We start from the raw sequence: 22,868 nt of genomic DNA, 5'->3' as shown, positions 1-22,868 counted from the left end.
ATAGTATTCGGTGTGCGTGGGTGGCTCAGTTAAGCATTCGATTCTTGATTTCGGCTCAGGTCATGATCTCGGGGTTGTGAGATAAAGCCCCAGATCGGGCTTGGAGCCTGCTTAAGATTCTCTCTTTCCCTCTCCCTCTCCCCCTCCCTCCATCTCTCTCTCTCTCTCTCCCTCTCTCTAAAAAAAATATAAAATAAAATTTATAGTACTCTTATACTTTGTATTGCCGTTACCTGGGCCAAATTGTTATATTGTTGTCTCTTTCCTGTCATTCAGGTTACTCAAATGTCCTGTCCTCCAAGAAGCCTTTCACTCCTATTCCCTTTATGTCTTACTTTATGGTAGAACGTAAGCCCCATGAGAACAGAGATCTTGTCTTTGCCGTGGAGCTCCAGTGCCTAGAGCAGTTCTCAGTAACAGTAGGCTCAAAACATGTATGAGTTGTAGAAAAGACTGATAGCAAGCCTTTCCTGCAGTTTTATGTTCATTATTGAAGATTTAAGCATTGGGACTTGTGGCTTATTCTATTTTTTCTTAACATTATAGCATATTTTAATTAACAGATTCACATAGTAAATTAAACTAATTCTCTGGTGAAACAGTCTTATCCTTTTATAATGCAATTCAAAGTTCTTTGTCTCTAAATAGCTATTAAGTGTCCTAATTTTCTGGGGAAAACTATAAAACTATAGCCTCATTCAAGGAAAAGGTTAAACTTTCTATTAAAGTCTGCTGATTCCCATGTGATCCTTCTTACCCTGGTTAATTTTGATACTAGTCTCTTCTTAATTTTAGGCATATAGAGCCAGTCGTAATTATTTTTAAGCTCCTTGCAATTATTTTTCAGTTGTAATTTTGTTACCTTTATTTTTAGCCAGGTGGGCATTGGGGCATGCTTATCTAGAGAAAAAAATTATCTCTAGAATCAGTGGAACAGAGGACTATGATTTCTCTGGTTTATGAGCAACACTGTGTAGAAGCTAAGCTTTTAATTGTGGGATTTTTTTATTTTAGAGCAAATAGTGATCATAAACTTCATTTCTTTAAATAGATCTATGACAGTCGTTCTTTTTCCTTGTGTTCAAAACCAGTTTTACTGATTTGTTTTGATGTGCCTGTGGAAAAACTGGTTTGCTTAATCTAAACATTTTAGAGTGAATAGTAATTTTGTAACAATTATACCTCCCTTTTCAGGTGAGAAGAGAGTATGGGACAGAGAAGGATAAATGACTTTTTAGTTCATCATATTTTAATTGTGACTGTTTTTCCATAAGAATATGCCTTTTTATATTCACAGTCTAATATTAAGTATTTTCTAAATTTCTAATTCTGTCAATTTCTAATTTATTCAGAGTCTGATTACCAGGTTTATATTTAACTGCTTCTATTCTGTCACTTCTCTTTTTTTTTTAGATTTTATTTATTTGTTTGATGGAAAGAGAGAGAGCACAAGCAGGGGGAGCAACAGGCAGAGGGAGAATCAGGCTCTCTGAGGAGCAGGGAGCCCAATGCGGGGCTCGATCCCAGAACTCTGGGATCATGACCTGAGTTGCAGTTGCTTAACCCAACTGAGCCGCCCAGGCACCCAGTCACTTCTCTTTTATTAGAAACTAGCCTTTTGATATTTTATTTCTTAGTTAAGTTTTCATTAAGAGTGGTGCTTTTTAACAAAAATATTGATTTGTTTGAAGGAAAAAGTAACTCTGAGGATCCTCAGATCCCCCCAAATAACTCTTATAAACAAATTGATGATGTCTATTTTGGTGAATATACAACTAGAAGGGATAGGGTAACAATTTTTTTCTTTCTTATAAATAGCCAGGTATCGTACAAGCTGTTATTTAACCCACCTTTTCACTTAACATCTTGTGGATTATCTTTCCATATCAGTGTATGTAGATTTATATAACATGGTTTATATAATGTTTATATAACATGGTTATACCATAATTTATTTAACCAATCCTCCTTTGATGGATATTTGGATTATTTGTAGCATATAAAAATATTAATGCAGAGAATATCTTTGTGCATATGTTTTTTGGGACACCTGCGCTGTATTATTTATAGGGTAAATTCCCTGAAATGGAATGTGTCCTTGATAATAGGTGGTACCAAATTGACCTCCAAAAATATTGTACCTTTTGTTATACTTCTCACCAATAACATATGTAAATTATTATTTCATTTACACCCTGTAAGAGACTACGTGAGAGAAAAAGTAGGTGATTTGCAGAGAGTGGGAAAGGATTTTATTCGGATGTAGTTCTTTAATTCATTTCCTTTTGGCTTCAGTAGGTGAGATTCATGGAAATTTGAAATGCATGTAAGCATTCTTTGATGTAAAGAGTATGTGTGGAGTGTTTCTGAATTCCACAAGGTTAAACTTCTTCCTGTTTGCCTTATTAAATCTGATGTGTTCACAGGGGGGATAATTGAGTGTCAAGATGTAACAAAACCACACTTAGGATGGTAAGAAACATACTTCTCTTATGTGATATTTTCCAAACATCTTTAGTCTGATGTACTTTTAGCTGGTGTGTAAGGAACAATCATTCTTCATACTTTTTCTTTATCACCTAACACTGTTTACTGACAGTGTCAGAAGAAACAGTGAGGAGAAAATTTTTTGACTGAATTCAGTGTGACTTCACTTACTTAGATAGCAGTATTACGGATCAAAACTGGGAAATTAAAAAATGAAAATTGATATCAATAAGAAAAAAATCTACTCATTGAACAGATCTTGTTTTGTAACTGGTATTTTCCTTTTAGAGAACTTTTTTTAACATATCCTGTAGTAGAGGTTGGTGTTTGATTAATTCTTTCCTCTTTTTCATATCTTTATTTCATCTTTTTTTTTTTAAAGAAAAAACAGCTTTATTGGGGTTCCTAGGTGGCTCAGTTGGTTAAACATCTGACTCTTAATATCAGCTCAGGTCCTGATCTCAGGGTTATGAATTCAAGCCCTTCTGTTCGGCTCCACACTAGGTATGGAGCCTACTTAACAAAAAACAAAAAACAAGAGGCACACCTGGGTGGCTTAGTCGGTTAAGCATCTGCTTTTGGCTCAGGTCATGATCCTGGAGTCCCGGGATCAAGCCCCACGTCGAGCTCCCTGCTCAGCGGGGAGTCTGCTTGTTCCTCTCCCTCTGCTGCTTCCCCTGCTTGTGCTCTTTCTCTTTCTCAAATAAATAAAATCTTAAAAAAAAAAGAAATTAAAAAACAGCTTTATTGAGGTATAATTGACGTACGATATACTGTACATATTAAAAGTGTACAATTTGATGAGTTTCGACACCCAGGAAACCATCATCACAAGCAAGATAGAGACCATATCCATTACCCCCAAGTGTTTCAGTGTGCTTTGCAATTCCTCACTCCTACCCCTCCATGCCAAGTAACTAGTGATTTGTTTTCTGTCACTATAGATTAGTTTACATTTTCTAGAGTTTTGTAGGTGTGGAATCATACAGTATGTATTCTTTTTTGAGGGGCGGGCTAGTCTGGTTTCTTTCACTGGGCAAAATTATTGATGTGTGTGTTGTGTTTATCAGTAGTTCGTTTCTTTTTATTACTGAGTGGTATTCCATTATGCAGATATACCACAATTTTTTAGCTGTTCCTCTGTTGATGGACATTGAGGTTGTTTCCAGTTTGGGGCTATCACAAATAAAAGCTCTGTGGCAATCACGTATAAGTCTTTGTATAGATATATATTTTCTTTTCTCATGGGCAAATATTTAGAAGTGGAATGGCTGGATCATCTGGTCGGTATAGATCCTTTTTTATTTATTTATTTTTCTTTAAGATTTTATTTACTTATTTGACAGAGAGAGAGATCACAAGTAGGCAGAGTGGCAGGCAGAGGGAGAGGGAGAAGCAGGCTCTGCACTGAGCAGGGAGCCTGATGCGGGAATCGATCCCAGGACCCCGGGATCATGACCTGAGCCGAAGGCAGTCGCTGAACCAACTGAGCCACCCAGGCGCCCGGTCACCTTTGTTTTTGAAAGATAATTTTGCTGGGCAAATAATTCTAGGTTGGCATTTTTTTTTTTTTTTTTTGCATTCTATATACTGTCTTCTAACTTGCATTGTCTCTGATGCAAATCTGTAGGCAGTGACCTTAGTTCTCTATGTAATGTGTCTCTTTGGCTGCTTTTAAGATTTTTCTCTTTATTGTTAGAAAAATTTTGGCCATTATCTCTTCAAATTTTTTTTTTTGTGTCACCATACCCCTCCTTTAGGGACTCAATTACATGTATATTAGGCTTCTTGAGGAGTCCTAAAGCTCACTAATGCTCTGTTCATTTTTTTCCCAATCTTTTCTCTGCATTTCATTTTGGATGGTTTTATTGCTGTCTATTTAAGTTCACCAGTCTTTTCTTCTGCCATTAATCCCATCTAGTATAGTTCAATTTGGGCCTTTTAAAGTATCTTCCATCTTTACTTGACATGCTCAATACCTACAGCTTCTTGAGCATATTGGATATAATTATAATAACTTTTAATATCCATTTCTACAAATTCTTTCATCTTTCAGTTCAGGGTCAGTTTCAATTGATTGATGTTTCTCCTGGTGTGGGTCATATTTTCCTGCTTCTTCACATGCTGGGTATATTTTATTGGATCCTGGACATTGTGACTTTGGCGTTATTGGGTGTTGGATATATTTGTATTTTTCTAAATATTTCTGAGTTTTGTTCAGGGATTCATTTAAGTTACTTAGAAATAGTTGATCCTTTGTTGCTTATTTCCAGTATCTTGAATCATTTTTTTCACTTGTTTTGTAAAGTTTTTTTGTGTGTTTTAGGTGGAGGGTTAAATCAAGTTCCTATTACCTCATCATCTCCAGAAGTGGAAGTTGAGGATGGGCAACTTGATAGAATAGCATATGCTTCTGTAACCGCTGATTTCCGCCTCCTAGAAAAAAGGAAGCGAGAAGCCAAAATCCACTACTATTGTGACTGGGCCTAATATTGAAAGGATGGCCACTTAAACACTATAGCGTTCTTGGACAATTTTTGCAAATCTATATTTTAAGCAATGCAACCCTTCAGAGTGGGGAGTGCGGGAACTTTCACAAGTGGTATGTAGTGTTCTGAACCCAGTTTCCAGAGGTGGGTCCAGTGGGAACAGGCTAAGTCTGTAAATCTGTGGCAGACTCAGACATCAGGGAGAGGAGTGTGGTGATGCTATCTCAGACAAATGTTAAAGGTTGCCAATTTTGGTTGTATGCTGTGTCGATTCTTTCAAGTGTGGGGTACTGAATTGAGTCATATGCTAAAATACCCAATATAACTAGTGTCATATATGTGTTTTAAGTTCCGCATCTTGTCAGGTTATCGCATAAATAACTGAATCTTGCATACTTATCAAATACTTGAGGTCCAGTGCCCAAATTTGGCTCTTTCTTTTTATAGGTGGAAGAAAATATAGATGCACTGAAAAAAAGACATGATCTGCTGGTTATAATACACAGATTTTATTATCTTGAAATGCATTGACCTGAGCATATCTCACTCTGGCTGTATGCCTTTCAGGATGTGAATTTGGACTTTAGTAATAGAGTGGGCCTTGAGAAATAGCTTTTCCTCCTATCTTTGTTTCATGACTCTTCATGGAATGTTTTACTTCTGAGTTACGTGTCCTGCTTTATCAGGCATTAAACAGTTGGCCCAGAAAGGTAATACTTGAACCACAGACATTCAGTCCAATAAAAACAAGATAGATTTGAGTATAGGTAATGTCAGTAATTAACTCCCATTTTCACACTTCTTTGTGATTATTCAAAAGTATCAATCTCTAGGTAAATACTGAATACAGGTACTTTCTTCACCTGGTCTAGGTTTCAACCAACAGCAAACAGGTACTAGTCTGGCAAAAAGACAATGTCTAGCAGAAGGGAAAGATTGATTTTTTAAAATATAGTTATAATGATACTTTTAACAATAGTTAATTCCATTCATGGCATTTAGTCAAAGCACAATAATAAAAGCCACATGTTTAATGGACCAGGCATACTATGAGTCACTTTCAGTATACGATCTTTAGTTTTCCTATCATCCTCACAATATAGATAATAGGCATGCAGAGAGCGATAAATAGATATGTATACACACACACACACACATGCATATATATACATACGAATGACATATTACACACGTTCATATGTGAAAATTTCATTATTTTTTATGTTGCTTTTTTATTTTTGGCTTATACGTAAATCAACTTCTGTAGAAACAAAAGTTTTTTTAACCTATGTAAAAAATGGTATGTAATTATATTGACTTTCACTTTCATAAATGTGGCAAAATGGGAGAAATTTGGGTAACTGAGAAAGTGAGTCTCTGAATGAATTACTTTATTTCTTTGATGCAAACTAAAACTTTGCTTTTGGACTAGAATGTTACTTTGCTCTCAGACTCACTTTTATAAAAATGCTGCAGTAAACATTTTTTCTAAAACATCTTCATTGAGATATAATTTATTATTTAAAGGGGTTTTTAGTATATTCACAGAGTTGCACAACCATCACCACAATCAATTTTAAAACATTTCATCACTCAAAAAATAAGTCCCGTGCTCATTAGCATTCACTACCTATTTCCCCCTAAGCTCTTTACCCCCCACAGCCCGTAGACCTAGGTAACCACTAATCTACTTTGTGTTTCTATAGATTTGCCTAATCTAGATGTGTCATATTGGTACTTGTTCAATTGATGGACATTTGGGTTATTTCCATTTTTTGCCGGTTATGAGTAATATCACTATGAACATTTAGTTACAACTTTTTGTGTGGCCATATGTTTTCATTTCTCTTGGGTATATGCCTAGGTGTAGAATTGCTGGGTCATATGGTAACTATGTTTAATCTTTTGAGGAACTACTGAACTGTTTGCCAAAGTGGCTGCACCATTTTACATTCCCACCAGCAGTATATGAGGAGGATTGGTTCCAGTTTCTTTACAACCTCACCAATACTTGTTATTATCAGTGTATTGAGTGTTGATCCAAAAATGGTGTATCTGTGTAACCTGACTGAATCATTTTGACTCACTATTTTTCATGTAGCATTTTAAAGATATCAATAACACTAAGTTATAAAGTGGGTATATGAGAGAACCAGTCTTTCTTTTATGTAGATTATACTCAGAAAGTATATCAGAAGAAAAGATTTCATCCATAGTAACAACAAAAATTTTTTTTTAAATCTAGAAATAAACTTTAAAGAAATGTGAAGAGGGATGTCTGGGTGGCTCAGTCAGTTAAGCATCTGCTTTCTGCTTGGGTCGTGATCCCAGGGTGCTGGGATTGAGTCCTGCATCAGGTTTCTTGCTCGGAGAGGAGCCTGCTTCTCCCTCTGCCTGCTGTTCCCTCTGCTTGTGCTCTTTCTCTCTCTGGCAAATAAATAAATGAATAAAATCTTTAAAAAAAATAAAAATGTGAAGAAACCATGTAAAGAAACTGAAACAAAAACAACTGGATGCCATAAGCAAAACTTAAAATGAATGGGGTTAGGAAGAAGCATCGTGTAAAATGAGAGCTCCCTACAGATCAATCTATAAAGAGCATGATACTTCCAAAAAATTCTAATGGGAATTTTAAAAAACTGGAAAAATAAACAGGAAAATTCTGAAAAAGGAAATGTAAAAAGGGAAGAATTTTCCTAATTTTGTGTGTTAGAAAACACCATAATCACAGATATAAGAATAGTAACAACTGACAGAAAATATTTGTAACATTTACAAAGGATTGCTATCTCTAATACAAAATAATTAGGTCAAAAAAATAGATGAAAAATCTACTTAAACAAGTGTAGATAGCTAATTCATAAATGACCCAAAAAAGCTCAAAAATTACTAATTTAAAAAACCAAAGATTTAAAAATAAGACATTTTCACCTATCAGATTAGAAGAGATTTAAAATTTAGTAATTATAGGGAGTTAGGAAAGATATGCTGTTGATTGTGTATATGATGACCTTTTGGAGTTCCTGTCATTCTAAATTTTGGAATAATTGTCAAAATTTTAAATGGGGGCACTTTATTTTATTTTTTTAAAGGTTTATTTTAGAGAGAGAAAGAGCACGAGCAGGGAGAGGGACAGAGAGGGAGGGAGAAGGATAGGGAGATAATCCCAAGCAGACTCTCTGCTGGGAACGGAGCCTGTTGCATGGCTCGATCTCACAACCCCGAGATCATGACTTGAGCCGAAATCAAGAGTTGGAAACTTAACCGGCTAAGCTGCCCAGGCACCCCAAATGGGCCCACTTTAAACCAATCAATCCTACTTTTAGGAAATCATCATGAGAAGTTATTCAAACACACAAATACTTCAAGAATATTTGCTATATTATTCACTAATAAAAAGGATTGAAGTACTGATACATTGTACAACGTGGATGAACCTTGAAAACATGTTCAGGGAAAAAAGACAGACATGAAAGACCACATTCTGTATGATTCCATTGATATGAAATGTCCAGAAAAGGCAAATCTAGGTACTGAAAATAGATTAGTGGTTGCCTAGATCTGGCAGTAGGAGGAGAGTTTGGGGGGAAATGGAGAGTGACCGCTATGGGCAAGGGGCTTTTTTGAGGAGGAGATAATGAAAATGTTCTAAAATTAATTATATTGATAGTTGACAGCTCTGTGAACATACTGACAACCACTGGACACTTCAAATGGGTAAATTGAATGCTATGTGAATTATATCTCAATAAAGATATTATTAAAAATTAGGTTATCCTTAAGCTTTTCATAAAATGTGAAATATTACCTCCTGAGGTAAGGCTGTTCAGAATAGGTGGCATTTGTCCTGGGTCTTGTAAAGATTCACAGAATTTCACGATTCGACTTAAAAGTTGGTGGTAAGTTGTTGGTTCCATAACAACTCACCTCAAAGTGTAGTAGCTTTAAAAAACCCCCACCACTTTATTTTATAATCTCTCACACTTCTGTGAGTTGACTGGCTCTGCTGGTCTCACAAGAGGTCTCTCATGCAGTGGCAACCAGAGGACAGCTGGGTCTGGAGTCATGCACGCTCACCAGGGATGCTGGCCTGGTTGGTTCTCTCTCCCTCTCTGTGTAGTCTCATCACAAGGAGGAGGTATCTCATTGATTTTCATTTTCTTAATGATTGGTGATGTTGAACATCTTTGTGTGTGCTCATTGGCCATTTGTATATCTTCTTTGGACTAATGTTCATTTTTTTTCTTGCCTGTGCTTTTGGTGTCAAATCCAAGAAATCATTGCCAAACCCAATGTCATGAAGCTTTCTCCCTATGTTTTCTTCCAAGGATTTTATAGTTTTAGCTCTTAAATTTAAGTCTTTCATCCATTTTGAGTTAATTTTTGTGTATGGTATAAGATAAAAGTTCAACTTTATTCTTTTGCATATGGTTATGTTTGGATATTTTATAGTGAATTTTTGTTAGTCTTTATAGGTTTATAATGGTATTGTGATTATAGGAAGGAATTTTATTTTATTTTTTTATTTTTTTAAAGATTTTATTTATTTATTTATTTGACAGAGAGAAACAGCTAGAGAGGGAACACAAGCAGGGGGAGTGGCAGAGGGAGAAGCAGGCTTCCCGTGGGGCAGGGAGCCCTTGGAGCAGGGAGCCCGATGCGGGGCTTGATCCCAGGACCCTGGGCAGACGCTTAATGATTGAGCCACCCAGGCGCCCCTATAGAAAGGAATTTTAATCTAGAGTTACAGATTTTTGTTCAGAATGATAAGGTAGAAGGGAATAAGTGAGTGGATATGTAGGGGGAATCCAGATTTGGTAATATGTTTGAAAATTTCCCAAATGAGGGACACTTGGGTGGCTCAGTTGGTTAAGTGCCTGACTCTTGATATCAGCTCAGATTTTGATCTCAGGGTCATGAGTTCAAGTCCTGCACTGGGCTCCAGGCTGGGAGTGGAGCCTACTTTAAAAAAAAAAAAGAAAAAGAAAATTTCCAAAATGAAAAGTTAAAAAGGAGAGTTAGTAAACCAGGAGAATGGTGTTTAGAAACCTAGGTGCATGTTGGTGGAGGGATGGGGTAACTGGGTGATGGACATTAAGGAGGGCATGTGATGTAATGAGCACTGGGTGTTACATGCAACTGATGAATTACTGAACTCTACATCTGAAACTAATGATACACTATATGTTAACTAATTGAATTTAAATAAAATAAGTTTTAAAAAAAGAAACCTAGATGCAGAGTTTCTATAGTCAGTGGGCAACTTTGTTAGATGCTATAGAGAGGTCCATTAGAGTAAAGACAGAAAAGGTCCTGTTGATTTTAGCGGCTCTTTTCATGACCTTGGATATAGTAGTTTTAGTAGAGTGTGTGGACTAAAACCGGTTAGCGGAATTTTGAGAGGATAGGAACATGGAGAAAGCAGGGTGGGGTCACTCTTGATATATATATATATATTTTTTAAAGATTTTATTTATTTATTTGAGAGAGAGAGCACATGAGAGGGGTTAGGGTCAGAGGGAGAAGCAGACTCCCTGCCGAGCAGGGAGCCCGATGTGGGACTCGATCCAGGGACTCCAGGATCATGACCTGAGCCGAAGGCAGTCGCTTAACCAACTGAGCCACCCAGGCGCCCGGGTTGCTCTTGATATTAAGAAAAGTTATTTCTAATAAGTCTAAAAGATTATAAACCTCTGACTAAACTCACGAAAGAAAAGTATGAGGTCAAAAACCGAAGGCCCTTCTTCCCCTTCTTCTCACCCACCCCCTCCAGTTTCAGTCTTCAGTTTGCTCTTGAGACATGTGGCTACTGAATGAATGGCATGGCAGCCTGAGTGTGAGGGAGATTATTGAGAGGGAGACTCAGACATGCCTTTGCCTGAGAAGAGCTAGTGGAAGGAAAGAAAAAATGAAAACGGAACTGAAGGGGACTAATGGGATAAGGCCCAGAGAAGATAAAAGGAAGAGATTCAATAAGGGAATCTCCAAGTTGGAGAAAGGTATAGAAGCACTCATTTCTCTGGGACTGCAGGAAAGGAGATGGCTTCATTTTTCTCTCTTGAGTAATAGACATAGTTCTCTGCTGAGAGTGATTGAGGTTTGGATAAGGTTGGTGGCATCTTGTGTGTGGTCACATTTGGTGTAACCACAGGAATGTGCAAAAGCATTGCAGTGTGGAGGACCCAGCTCAGGCCCCAACTGTGATCAAAATGACTTTTTCATTGAGGAATGCCATCATCTGGGGAGATGTGCCATCTCATTGTTTACCAGGGATGACTCAGTTCTTTGGCTGGTTGACTAGGGAGGTGTTTCTCCCTTGGCCTTTTTGTGGGTAAGTTTACTAAAACTATGCATTCACATTTAAAAGCAGCTCAAGCAGGACTGCTCTTTAGTCCAAAGTACTTTAGTAGCTGTGCTTCCTTTCTGTGAACCTCTTGGGTGAAGAAAGGCTCTCAGGTGAAGGAAAAAATGGACAGAATGATTACATGGAGGCCTCTAACCAACCATATTATGGCAGTGAAACCACTTTCACTTCCTCCTTTGAAGAGGTAGGTAACAGAAAGCTTGTCCCTGGCCATTAGTCATATTGTAGTAACAGTCCAGATGTGGTCAGGGTAGATTCCGTTTGCTATATTTTGAATATACATGTTATTGAGAATTAAATGGTTTTTATATGTATCAAATTTGGTATCGATGAGGCTCATGTAATATTTTGTAGTGATAGTTACACTATCACTGTATATGTTAGGGAAGTTATGTTACCTACTTTAGAAAATAGAATTGTCTAAATAAGTATCTAAAATTTGTCCTTGTCAGATACTTCTCTATGTATATATATATATTTGTTTTTCTCAAGATTTTATATAATGGAAATTGTTATTGCTCAAGATTTTATGCAATGAAAATTGTTTATTAAACATTACATTTTAGAGGATTTAAAAAGTGAGCTTTGCTTTATTTTTTATATTTTTTAGGAGACCCGTGTACAGTATCATCTCAGTTGGAGTTAGAAGAAGCCTTTAGGCTTTATGAGCTAAACAAGGATTCTGAACTCTTGATTCATGGTAAAGGAGTAGTCATTTCTTACTCTTCTAGAGCTATAATTTTTTTTAAATAACGCTATATTCTTGACCATTTTAAAACATAATTCTGATGTCTTTTTCTTAATCTCTATCCCTCACTGCTATGTAATTGTTCGTATTTAGTAGCTTCTCAAATGCTAGAGAAAATAAAATCAATTGTCTTATAATATTGGGGAATTTGTTATTTGGGTATGCCTTCATGGATATTAAGCTGCTCATCTCTCAAGTGTTTCACAGCAAAGTTTAGGAGAGAATTTAAAATTGAGTGCCTAGTAGAATTTTAAGTCATTCCCTTGCAGTTTGGTAATGTATGCAAATAATAATCTCCAAAGAGAAGGTATCTGAAATGTCCTTTCTTTTATTTGAGGGTTAACAGTGAAACTACTTACATAGTTATAGAGATCAGTGTGTTAAACATCTGCGGACCCACAAGCTGGATAGTGGTATAGAAGAGACAAAACTCAGCCATCATGTAATGGTGCATTGTAGACCTGGGTATAAAATCTAGGTATTCTGCTTCCAAGTCAATGTTCTTTTCATTCTACTATGCTACCCCTCAGATTTTTTATGTCATGTAAAACCCACTTATATATTGCATTTCATTGGCAATATTTCATGTAACATTTTTAGGAGACCAGACGTACAGAACTCTTTAAAACTTGAACAAATATAAATCTCCCATAAGTATAATGAGTCAGCTCCTTGTTATGATTCCTATGTACTTTTCTTTATAGTGTGTTTTTTAAAAATCAGTAGCTTAATATTTTTCTACCTTCAGAGTTTGACATAGTGACTCCTAAGGGATCCATAATCTAACTTATTGAGGTCCTAGCAGAACTTCAGAAGTCATCCATTTTTGGAGTCATCTCTTTCTAGAATAAAACTACAGTGAATGTTTAAAGAAGTGAATTTATCAATAGTATTAACAGTTTGTTTTAAGTTTTTATTATTTTTATACCATATCACAGAACTGTTTTTAGAAGTTAGCTTATATTTCAACTTTTAAGAATATATTGGGACCTGAGCTTCTCCTCATACATCGTGTTTTGTGTTTTTTTTAAGCCATGTCCTTTTGTACATCATAGACTACAAATAGTTGGCTAGTTCATAAATACACTATGTCTTTATATTCTATCTCTTTATAAAAATGGTCTGAATTAGCCTATTTATAAATTTATAGTTCCTAAGATAAAACTTACATTTTTTGGATTTGAGTACTCTTAGTGGTGTAAATTTTTTCCTAAATTCAGTATACATCATTTAAGAACTGTAATGGTTTATGTTCATATTTGTATATATTTTTGTAATTCAGTTTTAATTTTTCATTGTAGCAAATTTGACAGTACAACAAAGATTTAGGGAAATAGTAGTTAATGATTTCTCTAAGGACAAAAAAAAATCAATTGGTAACATAACAGGGACTAGCATGAATAATTTGAGCTTCTAGTGTGCTTGATTTTGGCTGTTCACTTTTCATGAAAACTTCTTTCATATAGCCTTGATAAATGAATCCCTTGAAAAAATATTACTGACCACATGCTAAGAGAGAGTCAGGTTGAAATTTGGGTCAGTTTTTTTGATACTAGAAATTAAAATTCTTTGTAATTTGTATGTTTTTAATTTGCTATATTAATTTAATTTAATTTCTTTCAGTCTTCCCTTGTGTACCAGAACGTCCTGGAATGCCCTGTCCAGGAGAAGACAGTGAGTGTGTATACACTTCACATCTTTGAGTGTAGAGTTACTTACGGCACAATGGCACAAGTGAAAGGAAACCAGAAATAGAACTTTTAGTCTATTTGATTTCTTTTGCATTCTTTAGTCTAATTTAGACTATCTTAGCAACTGCCTAAATTCTCTGCTTTTGCCAGATGAAAATCAGGCAGTTCTTAGTTACAAGTTACTGACGTAAGGGTCTGTTGTGCATTTGAAAGGAAAATTAAGTGAATTTTAAGTCATGTTCCTTTCTGGTTTTTAATTTTGGAAATTTTCAAACCTATGGAGAAGTTGAAACAACATTGAAAACAAAGACACAAAGATATCCTTTGCCTTCATTGACCAATTATCAACATTTTCTGTGTTTGCTTTATCTCTGCATCTGTATGTGTTCACACATAGGCATACATGTATATACGTAAGAAACATGCTTGTTTTATTTTTATTTTTTTAGTGTACCATTTGAAAGTAACATGATGCTTCCTCTCTAAAGACTTGAGCATGTGTAGTTAGAAATTGTTAGGGATTTTCTTTTGAATGTCTAGGCTGATAGTTATCATTAGTAAGAAGAACTAAAAGAGTCAACTCTCTGGTCTGATGGAACTTAAATACGTAAACTTACTTATGATCATAAGTTACTGCTTTTGATATTCAGTATAACTTATTAGTTGTGGATATTACTCATTTTCATTTCTGGTTTCTGCACATGGCCATGACTTTAGAAAGAATAGTGGTGTTTTCCCTTGAGTTAAGTAAAGTAGTTCTAAACTTTTAGTTCTGTGACTCTTTTGTTGTTGTTTTTTAAGATTTTATTTATTTATTTGAGAGAGCGAAAAAGAGAGAGAGCACAAGCAGGGGGAGCGGTAGGCAGAGGGAGAAGCAGGCTCCCTGCTGAGCAGGAAGCCTAATGTGGGACCCAGTCCCAGGATCCTGGGATCATGACCTGAGTCGAAGGTAGACACTTAACCGACTGAGCCACCCAGGCACCCCAGTTCTGTGACTCTTCCTGCAACTTGGTGAAAAGGAAAAATTAAAGAGCTATGAATATTTATATAGAGTTGAATGGGGGCCATGTACTATATAGGAAATGGGGAAATTTAAGGAAGTAGGTAGAACCCTGAAGCAATAGTAAAAAATTTAGGTCTGGATTCAGTTAAGAATATTTTGCCGGGGTTCCAATGATGGATGGATCAAAGACTGAGCCACCCAGGCACCCCTAGGTTAAGATACGATTAACAGAAACTTTCTGCTTTGGTTACTCCTAACAGAGTAAATAAATAAATAAAAATAAAAGCATCTGTTTTATTTATTTATTTATTTCAAGATTTTATTTATTCATTTGAGAGAGAGAGAGCACAAGCAGGGGGAGAGGCAGGGGGAGAGGGAGAAGCAGACACCCCACTGAGCAGGGAGTCCCAACGTGGGGCTCGATCCAGGCTCCCCAAGCATCTGTATTTATAGTTCTGTATTATGCTATCTTAAGATTTCTAATTCAGAGCATTTCAACTCGTTTTTTCTATCTTAATTTTAAATGATAAACCCAGTGCTACATCTGCTTTAAAATATGAGTTTAGAAACCTAATGGACTCTTTCTACCAGTATATTAACTATTGCTGTGGAATATTAATGACTAATAGACAGTATGTATAATAGTGATTGACTTACTTAACCAGAATTACACAGGTCAACTAGATTTGGTCTTATGGAACCTCTTAGTTTGTTTAGAAAAAGTATTAATATAAAAACCATTGGATTAAAGATTAATGGGGAGGGGCGCCTGGGTGGCTCAGTTCGTTCAGCCTCTGACTCTGATTTCAGCTCAGGTCATGATCTCAGGGTTACGAGATCAGCCCCACCTTAGTTCAGTGCTGGGCGTGGAGCCTGCTTAAGATTCTCTCTCTCCCTCTCCTTCTCCCTCTCCCCCCCTAAAAAAAAAGATTAATGGGGAAGGTATTCTTGTGGTTGCAAAGTGTCCCTTTTATTTTATTTTATTTTATTTTTAAAGATTTTATTTATTTATTTGAGAGAGAGAATGAGAGAGAGCAAGCACATGAGAGGGGGGAGGGTCAGAGGGAGAAGCAGACTCCCTGCCGAGCAGGGAGCCCGATGCGGGACTCGATCCCGGGACTCCAGGATCATGACCTGAGCCAAAGGCAGTCGCTTAACCAACTGAGCCACCCAGGCGCCCACAAAGTGTCCCTTTTAGAGCATCTATGAAAGTAAGTAAAATATACCTTTACAATGAAGAGAAGAAACAGTCACTGCCTTTAACAGAGTGGTTGAACTGGGAGTCAGCAATCTGACATTTGTTTATCTCTTGATGTGATACAAGCAATACATATCACCTATATATTATTTTTGCCAAAAATATTTGATACTGATTCTAATGAGGAAACAGACAAATCCGGAATGTAGGACATAATATAAGACAACTGCCTGGACTCTTTAAAAAAAAAAAATCAATATCACAAAGAATAAACAACAGCAAATATGGCAGCCTGACCGTTTCAGCATACATTCATGAGACAAAAAAAGTATAGCAACCAAAGGCAATACTTAGTCTTGATTGGATCCTGGAGAGAAAAAGAAAGCTATGAAAGATACTTTGAGGACAAACAGGGCTATTTGCATTTGAGCTGTCTATCAGATGATATTGAATTAATGTTGATTTTCTAAGACATGGTAATGGTATTAGGGTTAAGTAGAATTAGGGGAAACGCCCTTAATCTAAGGCAGTGAGTGGATACTTAGGTGTTTAAGGGTGAAGTGTTATATCTGCAACTTACTTTTAAATGATGCAGACATAAAAAAGGCACGTGTATAGAGAGGAAAGCAAATGCGGCATAATGTTAGATATTGGTAAGTCTACGTGAAGGATGCAGCTGTTTATTATTCTGTTCTTTCAACTTTTCTGTGGGCTTAAGATTTTTCAAAATTAAAGGTTGGGGGAAATTTTTTTTTTTTAATTTTATTTATTTTACTTTTGTAAGAGTGAGAGAGTGAGCATGAGTGGGGGCTGGGGGCAGAGGGGGCAGAAGGAGAAGCAGACTCCCCCACTATTCAGGGAGCCCAATTCGGGACTTGATCCCAGGACTCTGGGATCATGACCTGAGCTGAAGGCAGACGCTTAATCGACTGAGCCACCCAGGCGCCCAAAAATTGGGGGGAAAATTAAAAGACAGAGAAGACTGAATAGTAATTTTTAATACATTTTTACTCCATGGGCTTTGTTTTCATTTAGTCCCTTGGTGAATCTATTTTATTTTTTTCACTTTCAGGTTTTTATCAGGGTATTTTTTTCTTGAAGTGAATATCATGAAAAAAAATCACAGACTTAATTATAAAAAGACTTTTATTCACAGTTGCTCTTTTTTCTTTTTTTAACTTTTTATCTCTCTTTAGAATCCATCTACCGCAGAGGTGCACGCCGCTGGAGAAAGCTTTATTGTGCAAATGGCCACACTTTTCAAGCCAAGCGTTTCAACAGGGTAAACCTTAGTTTGTTAAATATTAATAATTTGAGATAACTATTTTTTTCCTCACTACTGTGAAAGAAAAGTAGTCTTGTTTTCCCTTTTAAAGGAGTCAGTAGGGTGACAACATTCCCAGTTTGCTGGGGCAGTATTCCTGTTATCTTCAGGTAATTTTTAATAGCATCTCCTTTCACTCTTAAAAATACCCCTGACTGGGGCGCCTGGGTGGCTCAGATGGTTGGGCGTCTGCCTTCGGCTCAGGTCATGATCCCAGGGTCCTGGGATCGAGTCCCGCATCGGGCTCCCTGCTCACCGGGGAGCCTGCTTCTCCCTCTGCCTCTCTCTCTCTGTGTCTCTCATGAATAAATAAATAAAATCTTAAAAAAAAAAAAAAATACCCCTGACTGAATTATATAGTTACCTTAACTAAAAGAAAGTTGGCTTTTTTACTATAATTCCAGACAACCAGAAAATAAGCAAAGTTTATTTTGCAAACCTTTTAGTGTAATTTTAACTTCCACTGTTTCAAAAATAATAATTGCAAACCATTTACCTAGCTTTTACTATGTACCAGGTACTTTTCCAAATGCTTGACATCTATTGACCCATTTAATCTTTACAACAACCTTGTGAGATAGGTACTATGTATTTCTGTTTTATAGATGAAAAAGCTGAGGTGTGGGTTGGTTAAATAACTTGCCCAAGATGACACAGCTAGTAAGTGGCAGAGCCAAGGTTTGAAAGAAGTCGATTGTTTTTAACTACTCTTGATATCTACAAATACATGGACCCTATTTCCATTGTAAAAGTAGTGCCATGTTCTGAATTCATTCACGTAAATAAAAGCTACGACCCGAGGTTCCCAAAATCCTTTTCCCAGTAGCCCTGATATTTAAAAAGCTTTGAAATGAGCAAGTCACTTCAGGAATTGCTCTGAGAGCAGGGCTTTGGTTTGACCTCTGGAAGGTTTATGTTTGCTTGGGAGTCCTTGCATAGCTTTTTCTGCCTATATTTTTCAAGTTTAATTCACTTTTACTATTTTCAATACTCTGAGTTTATGTGAAGACTAAAAATTCTTGAGCTTATAACAAAACAACATGGTTGCAGATTTCATTCTTGCAAATAAAACTCTTTTCTGTTTATTTTTCTGTGACCATCATAGCTTTGGAAAAGTTATGTATGATGAAGGGAATTGAGTTAGAGAAGAAAGCCACTTATTTTCACTTTTTTTGTTTGTTTGTTTGAGAGAGCGAGTGAGTGGATGGGGGTGGGAGGGGCAGAGGGAGAGGAAGAGAGAGAATCCCAAGCAGGTTCCACACCCAGCGTGGAGCCCTGACCCAGGGCTAGATTCTCACCACCCTGAGATCATTCCCTGAGCCGAGATCAAGATTCAGGCACTTAAACTGACTGAGCCACCAGCCACCCCTTATTTTCACTATTTTATCAGCAAACTGTTGGCAAATGATTATGACTTTTTATTTGTTAATAAAATACTGTTGAATTACTCTTTCCAGCGTGCCCACTGTGCCATCTGTACTGACCGAATATGGGGACTTGGACGTCAGGGATACAAGTGCATCAACTGCAAACTCCTGGTTCATAAGAAGTGCCACAAACTTGTCACCATCGAATGTGGGCGGCATTCTATGCCACCGGTAAGACACAACTGTCTTATTTTAATAGAACATTTTCAGTAACACTGCTAGGACAGAGAGCTAAAATACAGAGGTGGTAAGGAATCACAATTCAACAGTGTTGTTACAGAATGTAACTTTATAGTCCAGTTGACATATTGTGAGTTTTGGAATTGTTATTATAAATTTGTTTATGGTATGTAGTTAACTTCTTGATTTAATCTGCTACAAAATCTAGTTAAATTAGGAAGAGGTAGGGAGAACTATTTAAGAGACTTTTTTTCTCTTAAGATAAACTCAATAGTTTGTAGCTCTCATTGTTTTAGCATCTACACTAAACAGATCAGGTAAGAACAGTCAGAGGCTTCATGTTTGCTATTTAAAGTGTGAGATTACTGGGGAGTTTTTGAATTTAAAATTTTTATTTTCACTTTCTATTTTATTTCTTATTTTTTAAAGATTTTCTTTATTTATTTGACAGAGACACAGTGAGAGAGGGAACACAAGCAGGGGGAAGTGTGAGAGGGAGAAGCAGGCTTCCTGCTGAGCAGGGAGCCTGATGTGGGGCTCGATGCGGGGCTCGAACCCAGCACCCTGGGATCATGACCCGAGCCGAAGGCCAGACGCTTAACGACTGAGCCACCTAGGCACCCCTCGCTTTCTATTTTAAATATGCAGTTACAACATGTTCATAATAGAAAATATAGATAAAGAAAGAAAAATTACATAAAAATCCCCCATGAGATCTACTGTCTAAAGGTAATTGTCTTCTGGTGTATATCCTTCCAGAACTTTTTCTTTGCAAATTTATATGCATAAATACTTGAAATTTTCCATATAGAAAATTTCTATATGGAAGATTTTCTATATGGAAAAATTTTAAATATTTTTGTAGATATAACAGTATAATGAACTTCCGTATACCAGTCACCCGGCTTCAGTAGGTACCAGCTCATGACCAGTCCTATTTCAGTTATGTCCCCACCCATATAACCTGCTTTCATCCTGTATTATTTTGAAACAAATCTAAAAGATAAGGACTCTTTAAAAACTAAAAAGAGAATTCTTTGTTCAATGTTCAAAATTTAATTTGCCTCATAAATGTGAAAATTTTGTTTTTACAGTTTTCATTCTGAATCAGGATCTAAATGTAGTCCATATCTGCAGTTGACTGATATGTGTCCTAGATATTTTTTAACTTACTGATTCTTCCTTCCATCTCTCTCTCTCTCTTTCCCCCACCCCTTAAAATTTAAATATAGCAGAAATTATGTTGTCATTTAAAGTGTTACAGTATTTTTCTCTTTGCTTCTTTATGGTTATGTTTAAAATGTTCCCCTGTCCTCTTTAATTTCTGTGTATTACAGTTGGATCTAGAAGTTTTGTAGATTGTTTTTGAGACTGCTTCATAGAAGGTGGAGTGTTTTTCAGAATGTGCATAATGTTTGAGTCTCATTCTTTTACATAGTTTTTAACAAAAGTGAGATATATATACTGTTTTCTAACCCATTTTTTTCACTTAACTTTATATCTTGGTCATCTTTCCATATCTATCTATATCCTTATCAATTTTAGAATAATTTGTTATATATCTATGTCATAATTTACTTAACCTGTTCCCCATGATTGTACATTTGAGTTGTTTTCTACATTTTCCTGTAACAAAAATCATAAATGAACTTTCTGGTAAATAAATCTTACTATTTCCTTAAGGATCCAGAAGTAAATTATTGGCTTAAAGGATATGCATTTTTAAAAAGATCTGAATGCAGGGGCCTGGGTGGCTCAGTTAGTTAAGCATCTGCCTCTTGATTTCAGCTCAGGTCATGATCTCAGGGTTGTGAGCTCCATGCTGCGTATGGAGCCTGCTTAGGATTCCCTCTTTCCCTTTCCCTCTGTCCCTCCCTACCCTGCCTGAAGAAAAAAAAAAAAAGATCTGGATGCATCTTTCTAAATTGTCTTCTAGAATGAGTACACCATATTTATTCATAGTATCTTCTTTGGACATTGTGAATGTAGGTTATTATTGGTGGCTCTTTGGCATTAGAATTATTTAGCTAGTTCATATAAACTCGGGGGGGGGTTTGTCGTTAGGGAGGTGAAAATCTCATCTTAAGGAAAAAAACAAGGCCAAAAATTGTGAACATTATTTAGGTTACTGTTGATATTCTTGAGTAGTCTTTTTTTTTTTTTTTTAAAGATTTTATTTATTTATTTGACAGAGAGACAGCGAGAGAGGGAACATGAGCAGGGGGAGTGGGAGAGGGAGAAGCAGGCTCCCTGCTGAGCAGGGAGCCCGATGCGGGGCTCCATCCCAGGACCTTAGGATCATGACCTGAACCGAAGGCAGATGCTTTTAACCTACTGAGCCACCCAGGCACCCCAAGTTATATCCTTTCAAGTTTAAATTTTGATATGCTGTGTCGTTGAAATAATGTTTCTGAATTTATAGTGGTGTTGGGATTTAGAAAGAACCCACTAAGTCACTGTGTCTTTGGAAATGTTTGCAGGAACCAATGATGCCCATGGACCAGTCATCCATGCATTCAGACCATGCACAGACAGGTAAGAATACCATTGTTCATCAACAGAGTATCATTTAAAGACTTCTTTAGGTGATTCTTTAACTTAAGTTTAAAACCAGTTATGTTCTTCCCAAATTAAAAGTTAGTTAACCCTATTTTGTAGTGGTACTGTCAGTCACAATATTTAACATATACCTTTGGCGTTTTAAGAAGACAACTGTGTAAACTACAACAAATGACTCTTTTCTCTAATTCAGATAAATTTCTTCTAAGACTTTTTTTAAATTGAGCAAACCAGTTTTTTTCAACAATGAAACATACGGATTTTGTGGGTCATGTTGAATGTTCGGGTGATCTGTTTTTATTAAAAGCTTTATTATCAGAAGTGAAATTATGTAAAAGACACAGAGATGCAGTATTGAAAATTCAAAATAGATCATGTGACCTCAGATGTCAAATAGATACAGAACCTTAAATATATATCTGCGAAGTTTGGGGAGCAATTAACTGGGCAGAGCGTACTGATCTCAGATGAATCCAGAAAGGGAAGGTGAGGGAGTTTTTCTGGAAGGACAGAATATAGTTTCTTGTTCATGCAAGAAGCTGGTTATATGAAATGTGGGGGGTTTTTTGGCCTGAAGTAGCTTTAAGGAATAGATACCTAGAGTTCAATCTTTGTCAGTTCTTTACTTGACCTATGTGGTTTGGTAGTTAGGAACATTTTGAGTATGAAGGAAGTGAGGAGTAAAAACCAAAGGCACCTATCTCTATGCCTTAGTCATATTAAAATAACTGAATAAGGTTTATAGAGTCACCCTTACAGAAGGAATTGATTAATTTGTGAAGAGGAGAAATATTTTCAAAATACCAGAAATATTTGTTAAGATCAGTACTTGGCTGCTAATTGGTTCTTGCTCTCCCCTCTCATTAAAGATTAGGATTTAACTCACGAATACATACAATTTATTACTAGTAGACAGATACTCAATTTTAAATAATGAAAACTTATTCTGAAAAACTTAAATCATGAGAACATTTTAAGTCAAACTCAGTTAATAGGTGCTATGTTTTTCTTTTCTTTTTTTTTTTTTTTTTTTTTTCTTTTTTTCCCCCATGTTTGGGATTGTGTTTTCAGTAATTCCATATAATCCTTCAAGTCATGAGAGTTTGGACCAAGTTGGTGAAGAAAAGGAGGTAAGATAATTAGTTTTATTTTATATTACATCATCAGCTTTTTAATAAGACTTGACAGTTAAAAAATATGACAATTAACTTGCTTAGATTTTAAATCATAATGGTAAAATGCAGGAATGATGTTTAATGATGCTAAAGTTCTATTCTGATTTAATCTAATAATTATTAATTTCATTTAAATTAAATCTGGTGAGATAACTTCTCTTCTTTTTTTAACAAGAGAAAATAAAATTTAATAGCATACAGGGATAACTTATTTCATTTTAAG

General features: G+C 36.1%; 1 protein-coding gene across 4 annotated transcripts in view; it reads left to right on the top strand.

Annotated features, from left to right (window-relative positions):
* The window catches only part of PRKCI (protein kinase C iota), a 67,736-nt gene that overhangs the window by 19,751 nt on the left and 25,117 nt on the right, over window positions 1-22,868 (top strand). For 3 of the 4 annotated variants that reach the window (XM_045903400.3, XM_064585518.1, XM_064585521.1), the window contains exons 3-8: window positions 11,951-12,040; window positions 13,712-13,762; window positions 17,177-17,262; window positions 18,762-18,902; window positions 21,392-21,446; window positions 22,542-22,600. In XM_045903400.3, the coding sequence (XP_045759356.1) occupies window positions 11,951-12,040; window positions 13,712-13,762; window positions 17,177-17,262; window positions 18,762-18,902; window positions 21,392-21,446; window positions 22,542-22,600 (482 nt within the window). Of the gene's footprint in view, window positions 1-11,342; window positions 11,525-11,950; window positions 12,041-13,711; window positions 13,763-17,176; window positions 17,263-18,761; window positions 18,903-21,391; window positions 21,447-22,541; window positions 22,601-22,868 lie in introns of those variants that run through there. The other variant, XM_064585524.1, reaches the window with a different exon arrangement.

The sequence above is a fragment of the Mirounga angustirostris genome, unplaced genomic scaffold, assembly GCF_029215605.1.
Source record: "Mirounga angustirostris isolate CCGP_5_RB_7025 unplaced genomic scaffold, mMirAng1.0.hap1 SCAF_1, whole genome shotgun sequence".
NCBI classification, from domain to species: Eukaryota; Metazoa; Chordata; class Mammalia; order Carnivora; family Phocidae; genus Mirounga; species Mirounga angustirostris.
The sequence above is the reverse complement of the archived record's forward strand: the minus strand, read 5'-3'. Positions and strand labels throughout refer to the sequence as shown.